Source organism: Cricetulus griseus, chromosome 2 (genome assembly GCF_003668045.3).
Source record: "Cricetulus griseus strain 17A/GY chromosome 2, alternate assembly CriGri-PICRH-1.0, whole genome shotgun sequence".
NCBI classification, from domain to species: domain Eukaryota; kingdom Metazoa; phylum Chordata; class Mammalia; order Rodentia; family Cricetidae; genus Cricetulus; species Cricetulus griseus.
In genome coordinates, this window is record NC_048595.1 from 328,157,617 (window position 1) to 328,183,769 (window position 26,153).

A 26,153-nucleotide genomic window follows, 5' to 3' on the forward strand; every position below is an offset into this window, starting at 1 on the left:
TTGCTAATAGTATTTGGATGAAAATCACCTCAGAAAACATTCAAACCTTGCTATCTCTTGCCCATCTTTCCACCTACTATGCTATGGGGAGGAAAACTGCCTTAACAGTGACTGTGATGTTTATAAATGAGAAGTAGGCTCTGGGCCTCACTGGAGTCTACCTGAGAAGGGTTCTGTGGAAGTCTGAGAGTGAAGAGTATGTGGCATGCTTGGCCTGTAGCTTCTCTCACTTACACCCTGATTCTTGATTTTAACTTGAAAATTGATGACTACAACGGGATCAGTATGTGAAAATCTTTACTATTGGTTCTATCTGAAATTAGTAGAATCACATGGCACACACCATTTGATTTGTGGTAACCATGCAATCCACTTACAGCTATTGTGCTATTACTCTACTTGCCCCTTCAAATAGTTGTAATTTGTTTTGATTTTCTGCAGTGAGTTGATAAGTGAGTGGGGTATCTTATACAATTGTTAATTAGGATAGTTATCTGAACAGCAAAAAAATAGACCAAATCTACCCCCCCAAATAAAGGAATGAGTGGGCCTCATAGTTCTGCACTTAGATTAAAGGGTTCTACATTTAGTAAACAGTCTTACACATTTGAAGTTAGATAGAGGGGGACCTGGGTTGAAGCAGATTGGGTCTTTTATCCATTCCATAATGCAGTGGCTGCTTGTATACTGATGGTTGGGCAATTAAAACAAAATGAGGACCAGTGAAATGCTCTAGGAAACACAAACACATTCCCTGAGATTAAGAAACAGTTTGGATGGAAAGTGTTCATGATGGACAGAGAGATTATGGGAATATCCAAGTAGGTCACAAGTGAACCATGAACCATTCTTGGTAATGTCTTAGATACTGTCTTAGACATGATGATCATAAGTGGATTTTAGAGGTTTGGTTTAAATGACAACCTAAAGCAAAGGCATCCACAAACCAAGCTAAAGACCCAGAGCTAGAAAAAGGGCTTTTTTCAGAATTCACTCCCTGGTAACTATATGACAGTTATAATTATTTTGTTTTGAGAAAAATATAACCCTGGAATGTAGGCAACACATTTTAAAATAAATTATACTGTAATAAAGAAAGACTGGGGAAAATCAGTTAGAAAACACTGGAATTTATCACAAATATTATGACACAAACCTGTACATTAGCAGCTTTCAGAAAGCATATTTTTGGAATGTAAGTGAAGCAGAATAAGTATCAATCACATTTACATAATACCTTGTGTTCAAGAGTTCAAGTTTTCAGTTTAATCTTTAAATGTTCTTATATTGCCTAACTATGATGTGACTGTGTCTGTTATTAGACTCACACAAAAAATTAGCTTCTATTCTTCATTTTAGTGTCTATATTTAAGGAATATTAACATTTACAAAGTACAGTTGAGGTTAGTTAAATATGAAAACCAGAATCATACAAGGTGGGTGTTTCTCTTGATTCCCCATTCCCGACTCTGTATTCAGGGATAGCATATTAATTGCTAATATGTATTGCAAGCCATTTGCCCTTTCCTGGGTCAAATATATACACAAAACCATTCTCTGTGACCAAGTTTACTTCTTTAATCCAAGCTTGGGTAAATGAAATCCTTAATTGAGACATCTCTGACATAAGGTTTTACCTGCTTTCTTGACTGAGCTAATTTCTATGTCAGTGTCCAATTTGTTGGAAGTCAGAAGTATGAAACTTAAGAGGAATATGTTAAAAAGGGAAAAAAAGAGAGCTGTGGAGATAGTGCAGTTGGAAAACAGCCAATGTGACTATTTCAATTGCACCAGGGGATCCATGGGGTTTTCTGACCAGCCAGACTAGCTTTCTTGGTGAATTCCACATTAATGAGAGGCTCTTTTTTCAAAAGAAAAAAAGTGAATGTCACCTCTCCACACATGTGCTGTATGTGCATGTACTCCTCATACATACACACACACCAGCACCTAGAGATCGGAAGTTGACTGATCACATAGCAATAGTAAAAGATTTTTTACTTGAAGCTGTGAGGTCTGATCAGATTAATTCCCATATTCCTGGTTTCTTTTATGCAGAGTACCTTTAATTTGTACTAACCTATTCTACAAATATACCCCTTTAAAAAATAGTAGCTTCAGTAATACAATCTGTAAGATAAGCCAGTGCAAATCAAATATTCCATGGCTATTATGGAAAGGGCAGGATTCTTACTGTGGAGGGTGAAGGTATAGTGAAATATACACTGCCTCCTCACATGATCTGAACTGAGGGCATTAAATGGTTTGCTTTCTTCATGGTACATGGGTATTATTTCCATTGTCATTCATCAACTCTGCATCGAAAATACACCATTCATGTTTCTGGATCTGTGCTCTACTATGAAGACTTAAACTGGTTAAGAATCAAACTTAAACTTTTCTCCTTCTCCATCCATGTAGTATCCATTCACTTAACCAGTATTTCTCAAACATCTTGTATATTTCAAGGACTATATAATTATAGAGAACATAATTCTGGGTAAGAGGAACAGATTCTCATCCCATGAAACTTTCATGTCCAGTGGGATACAGTTAATGAAGATGGCAAACAAGTTAATTATAAATGCTAAGGAAGACTATTAATGCTATGGGAAAACAAGAAGCAGAGAGATGGGGTAGGGAGCACTGCAGAAACTGTGTGTGGTGAGAGAAAGATCTTCCTGAGGACACAATACCATGAACATAAGTGAGGTGATAGGGTTCATACTGCTATTTTGGAAAAGAGACTCACAGATTGTGGTATATCAGATATAAATGCTTTGAGACAGAAACATTCCTTTTCTATTCCAGGAAGAGCAAAAAAAAAAAAAAAGCTGGTATGGATAGACAAGCATGCAGATAAGAAGAGTGCTGGTGGCAAGGTTGGAGAGAGCAAGGTGTTGGCTTTAGTGTAGGATAGGGGAGATAGTATGAAGGTTGGATCTGAGAAATGACCTATTTTAACTTATGTTTTGAAAGTCTCATGGCAGTTGGTTCTGAAATATTCTGGAGACTAGACAGTAGTAGAAGCAAGGAGTCAAGATAGATTGTTTCATGAACCCAGACAGGAAAAAATGAAAGGATAGCCAGGGAGCAACAGTGTGTTGAGTTGAATTGTTTCCTTACTGAACCTCTCAAGATGATGAAAAAATAATACCCCCAATACCTGTAAATGTAACTTAATTTAGAAATAGTCTTTAACCTAACTTAGAAATAGAATGATCAAATTAACATGATGCCATTAGGGTGGACCCCAATCCAATATGGCTATGACCTTGTGAAAAGCAGATTGATAGAGACAGATGGAGATTGATTGATTGATTGATTGATGATTTATCTTGGCTCATGGTTTCAGAGTGCCCAATACATAGTTGCTTGGCTCCTGAATGACTGGGCAGATCATCATAGAGTCAGGATCTTGGGGCAGAGGAGAGTTCACTCACATCTAACCAGGAAGCATAAAATGAAACAGGAAGCAGCAAAAGACAAGACTACCAGTCCCCAGCGACCCAGTTCTTGGCACAAGGTCTCATGTCTTTACATTTCCACAACCTCTCCAAAGAGAGGCATCATTTGACAACCAAGAGATCACATAAACATACAAAAAATATTATGTAGTACATTTTTTTCTGTTTGAACCACTCAGCTTTTAACACTCTGTTATAGAAGCCTTAGCAAGCTAATACAAATGGTGGGAAGTAGGAAGGTTATGAAAATCCTGTTGGTTGTCATTACTTGTGACTTTGAGATGATGGCCAACATCTCTGAGTCATCTGTTGATGGGGAATGTACTTCTTTGTATGTTTATCTTATTGATGGTTGAATAAAATACTGTTTGGCCAATGGCAAGCAAGGTCTGGGAGTCAAACAGGATTCTGGGAAATGTAGTAGAGAAGTAATGATTCAGGCAGGAAGTGACATGGCAAGGAGACTCATATCTAAGCGAGGGTGGCTGGCGTAAAGCTCACACGTGGCGGTGGGGCTCAGGCGTCATTTGGCAGAAAGATTTATGGTAACAATCTGTTGCGCACCAATGTAGCTGAGAGTGGGTATGACCACACTATGTTTTCTTGTTTCAGCATTCATAGTATACACAGGAACATTTTCCATATTAACTTGTTGCCATAATTTACACTTTTTGTGTGATTTTTGTGTGTGTTTGTTTGTGTGACTTTACTGTCAAAAGTACTCCTCAAGCATATTGCTAAAATACTGTTTGTAGTTTCTGAGCACCACAAGGATGTGATGTGTCTTAAAGAAAACATATTTGTGTTAGATAAGGTTCTTCTAGGCATGAGTCATAGACAGCACATTGGTTATGAGTTCAATGCCAGCATAGCAGCGATATATATGCTAAAAAAGTCTTTTTGTAGAAACACACAAAAACCATGGTTTGTAATCATTTGGCTAGTACTGTTATGAGATAATTCAGTAATAATTCGTTAAATTGACATTCATAGCACCCTTGTAGGGAATAATTATGAGTAAAGAGAAAAGACTACATTTCAAAATTCAATCTGAAATGTAAAAACACAAATTCTTTTGAAGGGCTGGATATGAGATCTGGGAAAATGAGAAACTAAGATGAAACACCCAACCTTTATCAGGTGTTAATTAACATACAAAAGACAATAGAGGAAATGGATATTTGGGTTTTGTTGCTGTTTGATCTGAAAAGGGCCATGAATTGATTAGGCAGACATTTATCTTCTAAGTGCACCTTGAGTTTAAGTGGGGTTTTATACATAAGGAAAATGTTTTACAGATGAGTCGGATCAACAATAAAAAAACGGTAGCCATCATAGCCATTGTTGTTCATGGAGAAAGAATAAGCAGCTTGAGGTCCAATGTGGTGCTGTGGAGAATGTTGAAGGTCAGACATTTTGCCCTAGTCCTGCCACTGTCCCTTCTAATCTGTTGCAGAAATGATTTAAAAGTTGAAAAGAGCAAGTTCCAGGACAGCCAGAGCTGTTACACAAAGAAATCCTGTCTCAAAAAACAAAAGCAAAAAACCAAAATAATAACAAAAATAAAAACAAAGATTGACTGTGAGATATGTTTGGAAGGTGAAGGAAAAGAGAAAACTTTAGAGGAAGAGAATGTGTGAAGGTGACATTCCATTCTAGTTCTAGTACATCTGCAGGGTAACCGAATGTCACAGGAAGAATTATTTAAAACTGGTGGGAGGATGGTGTTAGACTTTTATCCCCAGTCTGGTGCTGAACAATCAATCTGCTCTCCAGATTTCCTGCCTGAAAAAGAACCCTTTTTATATTTATAGTTCTGCACTGTGTCACAAAATGAAGAATGTAAATAAATAAGATGAGGGTGGGAGTTACAAGCCAAAGACATTCTCTAAGAAAAAATACCACAGACTGTGGTCCATGTCACACTTCGAACAAAAAGTTGTAAAGTCACAGATTCGGCAGATTTCTAAGTCAAATTAAAATGCTCAGTGATGTATGTAGGTGCAGCGAGTCACAGAGCTAGACTTTTGTAAGGATGTGGAGCTCTCATTTACAGTCTTGGGGACGAGACCCACCTGAGATCCAAAAGATGCTCTGAACACAAACCATCTGAAAAACTATCCCAAGGGTGATGGATCAGTTTTAATGGGAACCTTATTTTCCTGTAATTATTTAACCTACTGGAGACCCTTTTATCTAGAATATCACTTGTTAGTTTATTTCTTAACTAAAATTTTAGTGAAAGAATAGAAGTAGAATACTTTCTTTAAAAACTGATAGTCTCATTTCTCCCAATACTATAGTGCCACTCTATTGTTGTGTTTGCCTCTACAACTTAGCAAACTGCAGGTTTGAGCAACGGATCCATGAACTTGTCTATATTTTGACTGTATTATACACATATTCACCAAAAAGTCTTTGCTCTTGCAATGTGACTCATTTCTTTTTCTGAATTCTACTTCTCCCACACTAATAAAGTATTACCACACAAGCCCTTCTTCCTGGTCTATAGGGTGAATTTTAACAATTATCCTCTCCCCATTCTTTAGAATCAGTCACTGTCTTATTAACTCCACTGTGTACATACCTTGTGTTTAGTTTATCATGCCATTTTTGAAACTTTGTAAACACTAGGCAATTTTATATTTATGCTCAAAATGAATTTCCTTTGTGTTAATTTTTACAAAACTAGACACTCTGACAAAATTAAAGTGATCACATTAATAAATCATCAATAAAATTTTATCAGAAAATTTAAAGTCACAATTACAACATTGGGAAGCCGAATATGTTTTTTAAGAGCTGTGGGAAACTGAAAGTATGGGGAGATAAGTATTAGCTTGGCAACATGAGGTGAGTTTTGGAGATGGAGAGCAGGAATAGCTGCACAGCAAGATTAATGCATTTAATGCAACTGAACTGCAACTGTTCACTGCAGAAGAATTAAGATGACTATTTTTGTATATGTATTTTTTTGCTGTTTTTTAGAGACAGGGTCTCTCTGTGTAGCTCTGGCTGTTCTAGAACTTGCTCTGTAGACTAGGTAGGCCTTGAACACACAGAGAACAACCTACCTCTGCCTTCTGAGTACTGGGATTAAAGGCATGTGTCACCACTGCCTGGCTGGTGTATGTATTTTGCCACAATTTACATGTTAGAAAAATGTAAGAAAATTTATTGCATTGTACTGTATTTAGTACAGGAGAAAATTGACAAACTCACAATCTGATATTCAAGGCAAAGTGTACTCAGATGACAACTGTCTTGTAGGTTATTTGTGTGTTCTGTGGAAAATGAAAATATAACATAGCTACAGAGATGAGGGTGACACTGGCCTCTGTGAGCAGAGATGGGGTAGCAGGAAGGTAGAGATGTACTAGAAAGCTGTGGAGAAGAGTTGGCATTTGGGTTTGGCTTGGAAGGTTCTTAAAAAAACTCAGGCTGTCATGAGAGAAGATTCTCTAGGCAGAAGAGCAGATATAGAAGAAGGATCAAACTTTGATAAATGATGAAAGATCTGCCCCAGCGGAAGCATAGAATACATGGAGAAGAGCATTAGGAGATGGTGTCAGGAGGGTGACTTTGGATTTCATTGCAAACCAATGGTCTTAGTGACAAGTGGACTTTAGAGTCACTTGTGGAAATTTGAAAACAGCTATATTCATATTTCTCATGAGAGATCTGGTTCAGTGGGTCCAACATGGAGCCTGGATTAATACCTATCAAAGCTTCACAGTGATTTACCTGTGCTTCCAGAATCATTACCACAGGGCATGAGAAACTACTGAAAGTATTTTATAACAAGAGAGATGGAGACAAGATAGAAAGTCCCTAAATGACAGTTTGGATTACATCAATGACAATAGAGAGAAAGGAGAGGAATGTATTTGAGAAGAATTCAGGAACTCAGAATTATAGGGGCTTGTGCTATGATAATCAAAATACCAAGATGTTAGACCTTAGTCATATAACTGGTTTATGGATGATCCACTAAGACAGAAAATGATGGCATAGGCAAGTCTGGCCTTCAGCTCTCAGGATAGACACTCAGTAACTGTCAGCTGAATGAATACTAAAAACAAAATTGAATTCCCAATGAATGAGTAGCTATGTAACTGTGGGGGTAAGAAAAATGAGTAAATAGTAGTGCTCTTCAAGGATGGACTTTCTTATTCTTCACTTTTGGAGAAATCTAGATGCCTGCAGACAGATGGAACAGGGAGCTATGAAAAATATATACAAATCCAAAAGAGGCATAGCAAAAAAATGCTGAAAGTTTGGAATGTTTAGGGGAAGTTTCAGAAAAAGTACTTTCTGTTTTTCTCTACAATACAGAAAAATAATGTTACAGAGTTACAGCATCATCATGAGGTAGTGTGTCTGAAGCCAAGCCAAGAAAGTTCCAACTCAGGAGGCAATAGTGAGCTGTGGCATTTGGACAGGAGTGTTTCAGAAACTTCAAAATCATGTTCTTTAGAAGAACCTGAAAGGACCCAAGGGGGTAGGATGTATTAAGAAACAAAGAAATTTAGATCAAGAAAATCTGAAGTTTCCAATGAGGGTATGAGCAAAATACAGCACTAAGAAACTAAAAGAGGATGGCCACAGAAGGAGGGGAAAGGCAGGACACATGTCATAGGACTCTCATGTTAAATATGTGAATATGCATGAGCTCGCCCAGATCCAGATAGTGAAAGTCAGGAATTATGTCAGGAAGGAAGGTGAGCAGATTCAGGTGAAGATAAATGACTTCAAGGCACTAGGAAAGGATCCAGGTAGAATAAATATTCTGAATACCTGGAAATGCAAGAGCAGTTTACAAACCACAGTCAGACATCTAACTGATGAATGAAACTAGGGAAGTGAAAAAAATGATCAAGGACAGGGCACAGAAAAATATCACTGGTGCCCGGGAGGAGTAGGAAGAAGGATCAGAGAAAGAAGAGTGATTTGCAAAATGTGTCTTTCAGAAACAGGAATGGAACCTCAGAGGGATAGGGACAGGACACTAGAGTTGTCTAGACAATTGGAGGTAGAGGAAGACTGAGGTAATGTGAGTTTGCTGACACATGAGGAAGTATAAACATTAGTGTGGTGACGTCTAACTCACTGGACCACAGAGGGATGCTCAGAGAGGCAGATGTTGATCATTCCTCTATCACCTTGATAGTAGAATCAGCAATGTTGACTGTGGGGGCTCCTGATGTTACCGGCATTTCTTTTTAATAAGCCAGGTGCATCACTGTACGTTCTCTTGGTGGTGAAATAACTCATTGAAACAATGGGGCAAGAGGATCTGTATAAAACAGCATCAGAATGCTGATGTATGAAAACTTCAATGAGAAGACTTTCTGCATCCTTGCACAGGTCTCAGCATTTCTAGCAGAGCAGTGAGTATTGAAATGACTGCAGCTGGGAATGGCAATTAGCCAGATAACACACACATAACTGTTAACTGAATGGTCCTTTGGGGACATGTTGGTTTTTTTTTTTTTTGTTTTTTTTTTTTTGTTTTTTTTTTTTTTTTTTTTTTATCAGAAACTAAATCCTCCTAGTTCACGCCACCACACTCATTATGGATACAAGTATTTTCACAGAGTTTGGTAGAGCTAAGAGTCACAAAGGATCCAGGTGTGACCCTGCTTTTGTCCTAGGTCCTTTCAAATGCTCTAGTTTGAATAATCTATTTAACAAATCTACTAGAAATGGAATAAACAAAACTTTCTTCCAAATGTCCAGGGAGAAATGTTTTGGCCTCTATGGGCCACATGGATCCTGCTGTAGCTACTTACCTTGTCTTTTGTGGTGTGAAGCATAACAGATAATAGACAAATGAGCCTGGATGTGTTCCAATAAAGCTTTATTTAAAGAACAAGTTGTGGGTCAAGGCCCACCAGTGTTACTCTCTAGATCCCTACATTAGATAAATAAACTTCCAAGTCATCATTTACATTATAGCAATATACTCAATTCTATAGAAGGAAGATTCTGGATGCAAAACACTGAAGGGAACAAAATGAAGAAAAGTCACCCAAATGACTTCTTGCTAATCTCCTGACAATGGTTGTGAGCATAACCAACTTTTCTTTGCCTCAGTACACAAGTGGGATTGTAGTTTGTGATAAACATACATAGACATTGCCCCATGACCACTGCTGTGGGAGGAATAGATTGTCAAATGGAAAACTATCACCACTTATAATGGCAGTAACTTACCAATCTTGTACTGCATTGAAGGACTCTTCATTTGTGATGTCATACATTAAAATGAAGCCCATGGCCCCTCGATAATAGGCTGTGGTGATGGTCCTGTATCTCTCCTGGCCTGCTGTGTCCTAATAAACAAAACAGAGATACTGTCTCATAAACAAAGCAAGACACTTTGGGGAAGTGATTAATAATTTTCAGAGCAATCACAATAGCACCTAAAATGCTGTGTGTATAATGCACAGCTGTTTTTCCCTTAGTTTTGCTTTTCCTATTGATACTCACAAGTCATTTCTGCAGTACTCTAAGAAATCCCTCCCTCCTGCTCTCCCTTTCTCCCTCACTCCCTCCATCCCTCCCTGTCCCTCCTTTTCTCCCTCTATTCTTTCCTTCATGTTTTCTTCTTTTTTTGTATGAATATCAAAGTTTACTCCCCACCAACCAGCATACAACTATAGAAAGAAAAAGATTACATCAATCTGAAATTGGTGACTCAACATAGTTTAAAACCAGAGGGATACCTCGGCTCCAACACAATGCCTTTATGAATTGTCTGTCCATGAATATCAGCTGGTGTGAGAACAAAAGGAACATGTTCCTACTTTTAAGGAGGTTACAGTACAATGTCAGCTTAATCATCTGTGAGATGACAATAAAGCACTTTCTTTAATGTCTGAGCTAGATGAACAAATGTGAACTTGAGTTCCTGCACCTCTATCACATGGTTGAGGGTCAGAGACAAGTATCTGAACCTTTGTAAATCGAACCCTTCTAAAGCTAAGCAAGTGCACTGGGGTTCCAGGGCTTCTCAAAAAGTACAGGACAAACAGTCACTAATAAATGACAAGCACAAGGTTTCATTTTTTTTTTTTGTGATGTCAGGGCTAACTTAAGATTGTAGATAGACATCAACTTACAAATGAAGGAAGTAGTAATGTCTGCAAAGGTCACGGCATGTGGCAGTGAAATCAGAACTCTGAGCAGGCAAATACTCTAAAGGAGTCTGCTACCCATCACAGACACTGTACAGGAAGAACAGTTCCTTGGTTCACACTATGGCTCCTCCTCTCTTCTCTCAGGATTACAAGCATCATTTCTAATAGGTTTTCCCCTTTCCCACAGTCTTTGCAGATGATACTTAGCTTCTCTTTGCATAAACTCTATAGGAGCTTGATGTTTTGAACAAAAGTTACCTTCTTTCTAACTTAGCCTGGACCCTCTTCCTCACTCATGCCTAAGATGCCTATAAACAGAGTGTACCCCAGATCCTTCTAAGACCTAGTAGGCTTCAGAGGGAGAGCTAACTTGTTGGGTGATGCAAAAACAGCTTCCTATACCATCAAAATCACATCGAGATCCCATGGAGCCCATGTTGGATTTTGAATTCCACCCGTAGACATCATCCCAGTTGGATCCTGACATCCAGCAATGCAGTAGAGAGGAACATAAGATTGCTCACAGTTCCTTGATATCTTGTTTGCCATATTTGTCTGCCACTACAGGTTCAGAGGAGAGTGATCAGAGGAGGCCAGGCTAGGTGAATGAGTCTGAGTGGCACTAGAACCGACTTAGCCAAGAGTGTGACTTTGAAAAGCCAACAGGAACACATGCTTCTCTGGATAAGGTTTTATCAGAGAAAATGAGAATTTAAGTTTGGATGAAACAGATTAGTTTTCAAATGCACAGCAATTAAGGAAAGCTTGTGAGGAAGCTTTTAGAATGCACTTCCAGTGAAAGAAAGCAACAGAAAATGAAAGCATAATAGAAAGTGAGTTTGTATTATGCCAAAGAAAACAATTCCTATCTTTAATAGGAAAAGTAGTATTAAAATCATTAGGAAAACTGTATATGCAAATTGTAACTGACTAATTAGTAAGAAGTCATATTCTAACCATAATAACAGAAATAAAAGCTTCTTAGTGACATTCTAGTATAATAAGTAAGGGTTTCCTAGCAATTACTTGAATATTTTGTTATGATTTGCTTAATGTTTTATAAATATTATGATAATGTAGATGCCTGGGATATCAACTGCATATAATTGGAACAAATATAGAAACTAACTGGGCAGAGAGAAGCTAATGTTGAGTCTTTTTGTGTGTTCTCAGGAAGTCATGAACTTAATTTAGTTAACAGTATATGTAGCCATGAAACTAAGGAAACTAAGAAGAGAACACACAAAGAATGCCAGAGCTAAATTCCTGACAAGCATTCTTACAAGAGCATGGGATAGTCAAAGACATGGTAGGATGCTTTGTTTCTCTGGGGAGCAGAGTCCCTTGCTACTAGTTAGATTAGATCATTTAAAACCTTCCCCACGTTCTTCCTGACTTCATATTTTTCAGAATATACTATGCAGCATATCCCAGCCCCATCCATGGTCAGGTAGCTTTGAGCAGCTTGCTTTTCTTTCTTGGCATACACGGAATACCAGGGGCACATGCTGATGATGCCATGCCACCTCTATTCTCTGCACAGCACACAGCTTTTCTCTCATTTTGTCATAAAGGAAGCCTGAAAACAGACTGGAGATACTGAGAAAGGTGACCAGACCACCGTCAAGCCTGTTTTCAACACAGCCTGCTCGTAAATGTCTTAGGAAACTGTGGCTTTATCTCTCTGACCTTTTTTGGTGATAGTGTTCCCTTCTCACAGGATGTTAATTTTATTGTTTGGTAAAGAGGTATTGTCATAGAATATATCAGTTTCACACTGTAGGATTTTCTTTTTAATCGTTGAGATAGCAAAAATCATGATTCCACTATACTGTAATTGAAATGTTACAGGAAGCTGCTGGAAACCACAGGGTTGAGTAACCATTACATATCTAAGTTTAGGGGAGGGATAGACAGATAAGTAACTAAAGAAAAAAAGAAGAAGAAAGACTATGCTTTCGGATAGAAGTCGTCACATCAAGGGGTCAGATCTCCAACATCTTTCTGACTGAACCCAGAAACACAATCCAATTGGAATTATTTGTCACTAAAGCACTCAGGCAAAACAAGAAATTGTACCAGAGAAGGCAAGTGTAGGAAGAAGCACAAATAGGAAAATTCCTCCCAAAAGGAGAATAATATAAACATTAAACCTAGTCTAATACTCTCACACCACGCTGACACCCTGCTGGCCTTGGTATTGAAAAGAATTTCAGGATTGCAAGCTTAATAACATTTCCTTACTATTTTACTGGGAAGAGGAAGGCAGGAAAATACTTCATTACATTTGACATTTACTAATGATGATAAAAGGTTATATTTAAAATAAAGGAACATTTTATAATGTCAAGTGCCACTACTGTAATTAAACATGAATAGTCCAGAAGATAGCCGACAAAATGGTGTCTGTCCTCACTGGGTTTCAACATCTCAGTCCTGTTCTTCCTGCTGATTTACTAACAGCTGGGACTATATGTTGGTTTCCTATAAATGTCATCTTCTCATGATGGAAATAAATGTGGTTGGGAATCCCTCACAGAGAAAACAACGGATGGAAATGTGACTACAAGATGAGAAATGTTTCTTCTACAAGCAACACTCTTGTTCCTCTATATAGAAAAAAATCGTTTTAGTTAGTTCAAATATTTTGCTGTACAAATATTGATTTCAGGAAGCAGTTTTGATATAATGGTAGTTTAGTAACAAATGCATGACTATCTGTCTAGAAAAGACTCATAAAATGGAAAATATTAGCAGCCTGATGAAAAGTAGCTAAGAACTCTTTCAATGTGAACTGTGCCATTTCCTTCTTTGTTTTTTGCCTTCGGTGATTTTCCCCAATAGAACTTTCTCTTAATTGCACTTTCAAAGCATTCTGAAGTCAAGCAGAGATAATATACAGTTTTAAGACTGTGGAAATAGCTTCCATTTGTAAAGTAGGATTACACTACAATTTATTTCTTCTTTCTCTACTTATTTCCATATCAAATTAAAGGGAAAATGGAATGACCTATTAGTAAAGAAATATAACACAAGATAACCACAACCAAAATGCATTTATTGAATGTTTACAAGCACACACACACACACACACACACACACACACACACAATTAAATTGAAGAACAGAAAATAATGGCATGAAATAAAGCAGGCTTTTTTTTATAGCTGGAGAAATCAAATCAAAGTGTATTAGTATTAACTGAGTGACAAAAGTAATTTAATTAAGATAAATGAAGTCATATATAATAACTCAATGAGAAAACAACAGAAATGGGGGAGGGGTAGGAATACTGTAACCCAAGACATAAAACTCACTTTCACCAATGAATATCCAAATGGACACAAGAAAGTGAAATAAATAACCAGTCATTTAAGCAAATGGTAATCTTTTTTTTTCATTTAATTAATTTGAAACTATATTTTTCTTTTTCTTTTTTTTTCCCAACTTTTTTTATTTGAATTAGAAACAGGATTGTTTTACATGACAATCCCAGTTCCCTTTTCCCACCCGACCTCCCCTAACCCCCCCCCAACTAAAACCTTATCTGTCACATATCTTTTCTGCTTCCCCTGGATGGTGAGGCCTTCCATAGGGTGTCATCAGAGTCTTTCGTATCTTTTGGGAAGGGCCTAGGCCCACCCCTGTGTGTCTTGGCTCAGGGAGTATTCCACTATATGGAATAGGCTCCCAAAGTCCACACCTATGCTAGGGATAAATACTGGGCTTCTACAGGAGGTCCCATAGATTTCTGAGATTTCCTCACAGAAACCCATGTTCCTGGGGTCTGGATCAGTCCCATGCTGGTATTCCAGCTATCAGACTGGGGAACAAGAGTTCCCGGATGTTCAGGTCAGCTGTTTCTGTATGTTTCACCAGCCTGGTCTGGACCTCTGTGCTCTTCACTGGTCCTTCTCTGCATCTGGACAAATGATAATCTTTTAACTAATATGTAACTACAGTTTTACCTCAAGGAATTGTTTGGAATAATCAAGAAAGAATAAATTATATCTGTATAGTTTCATATTAATATTGTTCAATTCATCCAATAAATCTCTAATAAGCATTTATTAATAGTCACGGAAGGTAAAGATATATCACATATATGCACTCTAGATAGATTTTTGGATACTGCAAAATTATACCTATTGAAGATCTTTATTAAGCAGAACACCATTGTTCCAAAAATAAAAAGGATGAAAATTGTGAAAGATACATACAAAGAATCAGACAACATACTGATTTAAAATTGTGATGGAAACAGTTTACTACGAGATGGAGTCCTTTAGCTCAGTGGCTGTTATGGATTGGTTATCTTCAAGTTTTCATCGCAGGCCCTCTCTGGTCTTTGCAAATGCAACCTAACATAAGTGATGCCATACAAAATTAGGTGGCTTCTACTCTTGTGGCTAGAGTTTTCAGGAAATGAGAAGATGGGGCTGGAGGGATGGCTCATTGGCTTAAGAAAATATAATGCTCTTGTAGAGGACCCAGATTCAATTCCTCACACCATGTCAGAAAGCTTGCAAATGCCTGGAACTCCAGTTCCAGGAGTGATACAATACATCTGGCCTCTGTAGGCACTTGTATCCTGTCCCCTGCCCACCCTGGACATATACAGGTATTTTTGAAAAGACATAGTTATTAAAACAAAAAGAGAGTCAAAACACAATACACATAAACAAGAAAGCTATAAAGACATAGAATGGGACTGGAACGTTGTATTTCAAGAGATGGTATGCCAAGAACTACAGGCATTCTCTAGAAACTAAAGGAAAGTCAGGGAAGATCATCTCTTCTAGACCACAGAGAGCAAGGCTGTACCTGCACTACAAAGTCAGATTCTCAGCCTCCAGAAGTTGGAGATGATGAATGCTGGTTGTTTAGCCCAATCAATTTATTACACTTCAATAGGCTGCACTGGGAAATGAATGTAGCCACCGATTCTGATTTCCCATCTTCGTGAGCAGAGCAAAAGCAATATAAATTTCACAGATATCTGCACAACCTTTATTAAGTTACTCCAAGAAAAAAAAAAGAAAAGAAAATTAAAGGTAGCCTTACAGAGAAGTCTAAGCATAGCCTTCTGTGACATCAGGAAAGATATAATACTAAAATATACTACCATATTCTACTTACATAAATTTAATCATTTAAAGAGATGATTTAATATATACTGGTCTTGAAAAAAACTGGACTGTCTCCCTCCCTCCCTATTCTAGTAATTATGTCCCATTAGAAAATGAAACAGTTTTGCTTGATGTGACAAAATTTATGTATTCCCTCACATTAGAATTTTACTCCTAAATGATTGAGATACTGTTTAAAAAAACAGTTAATGTCATAGGAGACACAACTCCCTCAAAAAAAGCAAAATAATGACTACACATCTTACTTTATAGTATGTTACTTTCCCCAAGATGTATTTAATTTTTTATTCCTACAAATAGGCATGAAGCATCATTCCATTTAGTATTCCGAGGAGAGCAAACAAAAATAGCCTCTTAAATGTTTAATGCCTTTTGCTGCATACTGATTTTGGGAATGAAATAAGAACTTTTTCTTTATCACAGTTAGTCATCCATTAAAATAAAATTTATAAACCACTTTCCCCTGCTGACCTTGTGCAAGCAATCAGTAGAAATCCATTTTCACACACTTTGTTACAAACACATCTGTGAAAATGAGACCACATTTCAGAAAAGAACATTAATAAACTAGCCCCTAAACACTCATTTAATCAATCTAAGTCTTCCCCTAACCTATATTGGAGATCATATTGATCAGATTTAACTTGCTATAATGTTTAGCTCTGAAATACCCAAACCTTCATTTTACAATGGCATCTACTTCTAAGTAAAGCCTAATAAATTCAGCCCGAGGCAGAGGGATAGAACTTGACCTATTATTTCATGGTAGTGTTGCCATGGCAATTCATCTTTGCTGGCAGAGAGGAACGGCCATATATAGCTCTTTTACAGGGGATCTTTGACTCTGCTGTCAGAAATTCCCTGACATACATCCCTCTTATGTGTTTTTGCTTATGAAACTCAGAGACACTTTTTGGTAAATACGACTTAAATACTCTGATGAACTCTCTTTATGATCTTAATAAAATTCACAGCCCAAACTGTGTAAAGGCACCTTTTTTCTCATTTCATTTAAGGAGTTTTGTCTCTGTGATTGTTTAGCACAAAGACAGAGAGACACCATTTTTACTTTCTTTCTAATTAATCTTTTTTGACATGCTTCTTCCCAGTGGGATTTTGATTGTGCTCATTTTTCCCCCTTGAAATCCCGAGGCGTAAATACATAAAAAATAGGCAATTTTGAGCTTTCAGTGAAGGTGGCTGTTCTTGTTCTTCACAGAGTGAAATACAAAATGCTTGCATCAGATCAAATGCACTACACTTACAGGATTGTGTGTGTGAGACTTTTACCTTAATTTGCCCACTAAGATTCAAAGGGACTCCTCACAAAGGATGGAAGTTTTCACTCAACACAAGCCCAGAGCCGTGGCTGGTTGGATGCAAGTAATGGGGCTGTTGATCTGCCTTGAATAGAAATAGTTGTTATCTGGAGGACAGCCGATTTGAGAAGGGGGAGGCAGAAGAAAGAAAGAAGTCCCCACAGGTCATCCTTATGGATATATTATGTGAGCTTCCTCAGAAATAAGAAACACCACAGCAAGGCATTGTACTGGAGACAAGTTGTAGTCAGCCACCTTCTAGAAAACCTGTCTCACAGATAAGCATAGAGAAAGATAAGATATTCTAATGGGGGAAGGAAGATAAAGAAGGGTTAAATTTCTGTTGCTTGCAAATGTGCAAAGAGAGCCCTGGGTGGCTCCCTGAAGGTGTTACACAGAAAACCAGCACTGCTGCAGGTCAGATGCTGAAGAAGCCAAGCAAGAACTGCAACTCCCTGTCTGTCTAGGTGGGTGGGCTTCTCTCACCTCCCAATAGTCCATCAGTCCTTCACAGGGAAAGGAGAAACAGGAAGTACAAGTGGCTTTGAAAATCCTTCTTCTTATTTTACTAGCAATCTGGACATCTAGTCTGTTTTATCACTAGATGATCAGACACAAATAAAAATGCCAAACTGGGTATAACAATGGCAATTTCAAATAGATTCAACAAACCCAAGCTTTCGTTTTTGTTTTCAAATGATGGACTCCATTTATTTTTACTTTAAGGTAAGTTTTAGATTATCATCAAAATTGGGCAAAAGATATAGAGACTCCATCTGTATTCTTCCACCACACATGCCTAGCATCCTGCACTATGAACATCTGGTACCACAATAATACATTCATCACAGTCTATGAACCTACACTGACAGATCATGTCATTCAAAGTGCATAGTCCACCTGCGATGTGTGCCTACAAGTATCCTTACCTTAAAAAATTATACACTTTGCCCAATCTTATTTTAACTGTAGCAAAAGTGACAGGAAGCCTATGAGATATATTCAGATCATGACTCATGAAAAGGCATAGGTAGTTGGGCAGAACATTGCTACAAATAGTGACACAGTAGAAATCTGTCATGAAGTTAACGTATTGACAGATATTTATCATCTGTATATTGCCTTCTCATGTCCCCTCTAAAGGGACTCAAATAGTGTTGAAATATTGCAGAGATTTTGCCTGGTATTTGAAAATTCAACGGGTTCTAAGAATGAGCAATACAAACCCATACCTACTTTTATCCTATCATCATATACACACAAGGGAAAAGTTTCTGAGGGCAAATCCTTGTTTATGCTAGAGCAACCTTGACAATATACAATGCGAAGGAAAAAGTTTCATTCATGATCTGATACCAGCTACATGTTCTTGGATAGCTAAATTCCTTTGAGTTTTCACTTTCTGGCTGAAATAACAGCATTGTTTACCTTCTCAAGGTTGTTGGGATAAATAAATAGCATATATTAACATAAAGATGTCTTGTGTGTATCAAGTGCTCAATAAATGGGAATAGCCCAGGCCCTGAAGCAGCAACAAATGGAAAGCAAGGGCTTTGTAACTAGAACAATTGGAATCCTACCAATACCTCTGGGATGCATATGCTGGTGGCTTTAGAGATGTCCTTTAACCCCTCTGAATAGGTTTCTTGAAATTGAAAATGAATTAACACCTCATTCTGAGTATAACCATAAATATTAAATACGAACATATTCTCTATACATTATACCTATATTTTATACTATTATTACCATCCACATTAATAAGATCTAAGAATTGAATCTAGCCTGCAAGATCCCAACAGGAAGTATGTGAACACAAAACTGGATGTATCAATAGAATATTATTCCTTACTCATCCATCCCCTAGAGGAGAAAAGAAAAGAAAGGCATTTTTCCTTCAGGGTCATCCGGTATCTGCATGCCCTCTTCTCTCCTTCCATCTGCCCTGCCTTAAAAATAGAACAGCATTCAGAGATGAAATGCACGGTTCAACTCCTACCATGACTATCAGCTGGTACTGTTCATTGATTTCTCTAGGGATTTCTGCTCACTTTTATTTCAATGACTACTCTGATCTTTAATGAAGCAAGAGACCTGACAGGTTACATGAGTTCAAGATTAAAGCACAATTTCTGTATTTCAAACTACTTCAGCTGAAGACAAGAAAAACTTAAAACTAAGCTTATGTCTGATGGATGAAGTCTCTAACATATAAAGAGAGACAATGGGGAATGAACATGTAGAAATCAAATGCTAGAAAAAGAGAACTGTCGACAGTGTCTCCTTGTTTACAGCCCACTGGAGGATGGAGCATGCAGCAAGCAACTGCCTGTGAGGCAGATGTGAGCAACATGAGATTGGCAGTATTGTCTGGGGCATACTGGAGATCAAAGGCAAAGGAGCTATATAAGAAATGGCTGGCAAGGAAAAAATCTTGGCATGACTCAAAAATAACACAACTGCAGTCTTAGGGTTTCTATGGCTGTGATACAACACCATGACCAAAAGTACCTTGGGAAGGAAAGGGTTTGCTTCAGCTTGATGATGCTATCAATTGTTGACCTTAGACCTCCACATTCATATTCACACATGGGCATCCATGTACACACAGATACCCACAGACATGAATACACACACATATGCCAAAAATAGGATATGCAATTGTTTTTTTATAAGTGGGTCCAATTCCTTGTTTCTTTTAAAACCATCTTTCAACTTAAATAATTAAAAAATATAATGAGATTATTTTATAGGCAAATTTAAAAATGCAAACACTAAAGGCAATTTTAAATGGTTCAGGACTCTTTTCTGAGTTGTTGAGTCAATAATAAAACATGAAATAGTACTCAGATTGAGTATTTAGACTGAAGTCTTAGACAGCCTCGGACTTTAGGGACTTCACATTTCCATATGAGATAACATAATATCAAGTTTTACAAGGAATAAAGTGACCTGAAACTTCTTAAGATAAATTTCAAATGAGACTTCAAGATTGCACAGATAATTAGATTACAAATCCTAACTTTAGCCTCCACATTTTGGTGATGTAGAAACTATCTAGAGTTGGCCTTGGTTGCTGCTGAAGTATTCAATCTTTCCTTTCTGTGCAGAGCAGATACTAACTTTGATCTGACTCTGGTGCTTGTCTCTATAACTGGAGTAACTGAAATCACAGGCTGGATTCAGAAGCCTCCCTCAAAGTCAGATGAAGAAAGGCTTTGTTGAACATACTGATGGTACACCTGAAGAAGTCTTCGGTCACCCAGTGGTTTCTTTCTACCAAGCTTCCTATCAGCATTGAGGATTTGAGGTAGTTCCTAGAGCAGAACTGCATCTTCATTTCACTCAGGACTAAAGTTTATTGAGGGAAATGAAGCCACATCCTCACCTGAACAAAATGGAACAGCCTAGAAATCATCCTAGCTTGAGGACTGCAATTCCCTCTGTAGAAGGAGTGCCGTGCCACCAGGGAAGACAAAATGGAGAGTAGCAGTGAGCACTATGAGGTTCAGGGAGCACTGAAGGATTCAGGGAGCATTGTGGGACTCAGGGTCCCTTTTACGCCGTTACTGTTATTGTTGGTTTTTTAAATGATAAAACCTGATGAAAACCCACAAGAATACAACATATAAAGTCAGATTAACCCTGAGACAGAATAACATCTATAGCATTTATTCTACAGAATCGGGGTCACCTTTTCTGCTGTCAGAAAAAGCAAACTTCTAAGAATTACAAATGGACCAGCCCTACAATTTCTAGGTCAATAGAAAATAAAAGAAAATAAAAAAGTGGGAAAGAACCTATGTTAACATATGTCTACAGTAGAAATGATACAGGTTCTCCATAATAAAATATTATGTCAACATTTCAAATCTAAATTAAGAAAATAAACTTGTTTTTGTTGTTGTTTTGTTTTAATTTTGGCCTTGAACCCACAAAGATTCACCTGTCTCTGATTCTCTAGTGCTGGGATAAAAGCATGCATTAGGAAACCTAATACTTCAAATTTAAGAAGAAAGATTATCTTGGACACATAATTTTTTTTCTGGGAAATAAAACATGCCTATTAGCAGAATTTAGGGATTTAAAAAGTATTTCATAGTGAAGACTTGCCTCATGAAATTGCAGCATTGCAAATAGAGCAAATCAGCTTAAATAATTCCAGGAAACATGTAGCAGCCCAGAAAAGCATTTTTCTCACATTTCAGTTTTTCTGTCAACATGGTTGGTGGATTGGGAAGCCAGGAAGGGTTTAGTTAGTGTTCTATCATTCACATTTCCATTTTCACACAAAACATCCTTTTAGGACTCCTGTGCCAGACAGTGTATTTTTCTTACTCTGCAAACAGACTGTGCTGCCTGAAAAGCTTAATGGGAAAATGTGAGCAGAGGTACTGGCACCTAAGGACCCTCTGCAGGAAAAACTAAGGGTCTCCAGCTGGACCACTTGGGCTGGCTACCCCAACCTGAGCATTGTGCTGGGCTAATAAGGCCACCCTGTGACCCCTGTGTTCTTCCCTCTGCTCCAAGCCACAGGCTACAAGCACAACCTGCGGAGTTACCTCACAGTGTGAGAAGCAGGCAGATGAGCAAGAGTGTCAGGTTGCTTTTGATTGAATTCATCATACTTCATGGAAAGATGAAGGGATGGTTCTTGGTACCTAAACATGTTGCAAGCTGCTGGTAAGCATAACCAGGAGAATGGTTTCTTTCCTTTTTTAGTCAACAACTAGAATTCTGATGTTGCTACTAGTTGGCATGGGATGTCCTTTTACCTCTGCCTTTCAGGGCAATAGTAGGATACCAATCCCTTCTCACCAAAATTTATAAATTGCACTTGACAGCAAGGTGAAGCAGTCTCAGAAGTTCTTCCTGAGTAATCTTGGCCACTGATTCTGGTGATGTGCACATTCTGATGCTGACAATTTTACTAGTGGTGGGTAAGTAAAGGGACCATAGGACTGAATGATGTGTATTAGTGGTTCATCTCCATGATTTGAGCTCGTGTCTTTGGGCAAATCAATCAACTTCTCTGCAGGTAATAATTCAACTGACAAATGAAGCTTTTAGGAATAGACGGTTATGATGACCAAACATGTTGTCACAAGTAACTTGGCTGTGGCCTGGGCCCTCACATGCAGTGGTACATGCAAGCTGCCTCATTGTTGCTCTTTAGTTTTGCATCTTTTTCACACACATTGTTTGAGTTGTTAAATTCTTAAACTTTCCATAGAATAATGAACATATTAATGTAGAATCTAACTTGGGAGATAATTTTCATGATATGGCTATAGGTGGCTCAGCCATTAAAGGCTAGGCTCACAGCCAAAATATAAGATATGGCTATAAATCATTAGTAATCACTCCTGTTTAAAACATGATAACAGATAACAAAATAAAAATGTTTTTATAAATGGACATGTTTTCCCAAAATATCACCCTTTTCCTCAAATAACATGAAAATGATGGTTATAGTTGTCTGATTTGCTAAAGGGTTGATGTTTTACAAGCTCTTTCTGCCACAAAAACCTACTTGTGAATGAAATGCCCAAGATGGTTAAACAGCAAAGGTATACAAATCAATAAAAGTAAAAAGGTTGCAATGGAAAAAAGACAAAGATGACTGAGATGGCCCCTGGAACATTCTCTAAGCTGACTTTACAATGGGATTAAAACCATCACGCCCAACCCCGGAGTGGTGACAATGATTACAGAGATCATTGACTCAAAATAAAAAGCTTAATAATAAAAAGTATATTATTTAGTGGCTTTGATAATGTGTTTAAAAAGGAACTTCTGCATTCTACAAGAGATTTGACTATAAGATGTAAATTATTGATAATATTGACTTACAAAACAGTAGGGTATTGGAAGGTTAATGTTATAGATAATTTTTAATGACTGAATTAGATATTAAATATCTGTACAAGAACTATGTCAAATAAAGTAATTTTAACTTGGAGGGGGCTTCGGGCATAGATGTTCTGAAATTAATAGCCCATGAAAAGAACTATCCAATCAGGAATTTATTTTCCACTATTTTAAGCGCTGTTTTCCCATCTATCTATCTATCTATCTATCTATCTATCTATCTATCTATCATTTCTCATCTTATAAGGTAGGCCAGGAAATGAGGAAGACTAGCCATATATTCCTAAATAAAAGACATAAAGTTGGGCTGGATGTTCAAGGCAGAGGCTGAAAAATAGGCATATCCAGAGGACACATGGGCTGTATGAAGCAAGCTTAAGGCTATCACTCTACAAAACAGAGCTGGAAGTGACTTATCTCTGTACAAAATTAGTGTAAAATTAATGTTTATCATTAAATATGACCAGCATGTGCTATATCCAAACACAAAAAACTTCTATACTTGCTGTCTTATTTATACTTTTTTTCTAGATCATCCAATGTTGCCTGCACCTGATAATTTTTATTTGAATTTCTAAAATTCAACCTAAATTTCCCTTGAAATTTCAATAGTAGTCAAAAAGCCTCTGTTTTATATTTAAGGACTGAATGAAGATTGCTATCTAGCCCCCGTGCCATTGTTAAATGCAACACAGGGCCACCGGGAGCAGGATAACAGCAAAATGGGGTAGATTGAGCAATGGGGCCAAAGGCAGCCAAGTGGCAGGAAGATGGTTATGCATACATCAGCACTGAGACATGTAAAATTCAATTTGTTCCATTTCCAGATACAAGCTAATTAATTTAGGAATCACAGGGCACCTTTCTAAAAAGGAGGGAGAGAGAAAGAGAACAGGCAGGGAACATTGGGGGATAATAGTACTTGGGAATAAATCAGTTTATGCATGGAATCTGATTGGAAAAGTGAGTATTGCCTATCTCTATTCCAAAAGCCCAGTTTTCCTTTAAAAGATGACTTCTCTTAGCTTTATTGACAACCATGAATTTCCATTAAAACAGGCTTGTGTTTTAAACCACAGATATTAAATTTAAGTAGATCATACTTCCTTTCCTAATAAAAGCACCCAAATTTCATGGTATAAAATTTATCACCAATGTTTTCAATAGGTTATGAAAAGAAAAGAAGTCAACTCTTTTTTTTTTTTAATCTCTGGAGATTCCAACTAACATGGGCACTGGGAAATTCTAGACTAGAAACCAAAAGAATCTAGTTCTATCTACACTGGACCTGCTCCTACAATTTTTTGCAATTAAATTCAGTCACGAGTAACTAATTTTTGTTAGAAAAATAAAGTTTGCTTTACCTACTTATAGAATGAGAGTGGTTAAAAATAAATCCTATGATGGAGAAGCGCCTTTAAACCCATTTTCATGTAACATATAATACCATATCCTAAATAATCAGAAGGATAGAAAAGAGAATTACACACCAATGTCCCTCATGAACATTGATGCAAAAATATTCAACAAATACTGACAAATTGAATTCAAGAACACATCAGAGAACTCATCCACCATGATCAAGTTGGCTTCATCCCAGGAATGCAGGGATGGTGCTCATGAGTAAAGGACAAGACAACATGTTCCTCATCCTCACTGCATCACAGTGAGACACAGGCACTCATGAGTAAGGTATAAGGCAACATGTCCCTTGTACTCACTGCATTACAGTAAGTGACTGGGCTAAGAGACTGTCTGAATATCTTGGTTTGTTCCCTACACACAGGTTATCCTGAAGAGACAAACATCTTCTACTTTCCTTGATGCACTTTCCTTTTCCTGTGGATTTTATTATTTGCTATTCAGCAAGCAGCACCCTGTGCTGGTGGCCCCCACTACTCTCTAGTTGTTAAGTGCTTCCCTATTTGGAAGAAGAGCCTTCTGTTTGTTTATGAGCACAAGAAAAACTAACACCAATATATATCCACCCATGACATAGCTTCTTCTAAAGCTGACACCCCCCCATACTTCCTCACTAACCCAAACATCTAATAAAAATACTTTAACACAACCTTCAAGGGTATGTGTGTAGTGTGTATCATCCCCTCTCTCCTTCATTTCTGCCACTCCAATTTTCTTCTGTTCTCGATGAACTGATATTATGATTAGATATTATGCCAATACACCTAAGTGACAACATTCTTTCTTTCTCTGTGTTCTGAGTGAATCTCATCAATAGGATCAATAGCACTAACATCTGGAGTATGGAATACAGAGTTTGTACTGACAACAGACATTCTTCTTTCCCTTTGAATTGGATATCCTTGTTTTTTGGAATATTTTTCAGTGTATGCCACATTCATATAAGCCAGAAATTCTTAGGTGAGATATTCCTGGCATTCATTAATTAGTATTTCCTAAACACAGGTGAAATCTTAACTGTCCCATGAGGCAAATTGTCACTGGACAGTTTGCCAGGGTTTATTCACTGGCAATTGCCTTCATTGTTACCTACTGTTAAGTCTGCAGTTAACTTCATTTATAGCCCAATTCTAGCAAACTCATATCTGAAAAGAAACAGTGACAATGAAGCCAACTGACTTGCAAACACAATCTACCACGCCCTGGTGTTGGAAACACGAAACAGAACTAGGTATAAAAATCAATCCTGGTGTGTCTCCTTCTCTTTTGAAACTTGGTATAAAATACGATTTGGAAAGTGAACGAATGTTCTGAGAAGACAGCAGGCTATTTTCGTATCTAAGTGGGTGGACAAATGAACCGCAATCATTTCTAGAAGGGCTTTAACTCGTGAAGGCTGACAAGATGATGTCTTCCCAGCTAACCACGAAAGTAAACAAAGGCAATTACAATGTCATTTTTAGTCACGGGAGAACTGGGTGGTTTGGGTTGTTAGCAGCATAAAACGTCTTTGGGTTCTTGGCCACTGACTGGAAATTATTTTGAGATTTAAAATTTAAAGATTTTTTTCCAACTCTATTTTGAGGATTATTGGACTCTCATCAAAACTGTTGTGGTTGTTGGAAGGATCTTACATACATTAGAAATTCTACCTCTTTCCAACTTACTCTAATAATGGTATTTGTCTTTTCCTGGACAATTACATGGGCAAAGAGGTGGCCTTCTATTTATAAGTTTATTTCTAGGTCAAAAGTATCGACAGGTATCTTCTCCTTTTCACCT

General features: G+C 37.6%; 1 protein-coding gene across 1 annotated transcript in view; it reads right to left on the reverse strand.

Moving 5' to 3' along the window:
* Rab3c (RAB3C, member RAS oncogene family) overlaps positions 1-26,153 on the reverse strand; it is a 183,659-nt gene that overhangs the window by 91,335 nt on the left and 66,171 nt on the right. Inside the window, exon 2 of the mRNA XM_035439138.1 lies at positions 9,684-9,802. Coding sequence (XP_035295029.1) covers positions 9,684-9,802 — 119 coding nt within the window. The remainder of the gene's footprint in view (positions 1-9,683; positions 9,803-26,153) is intronic.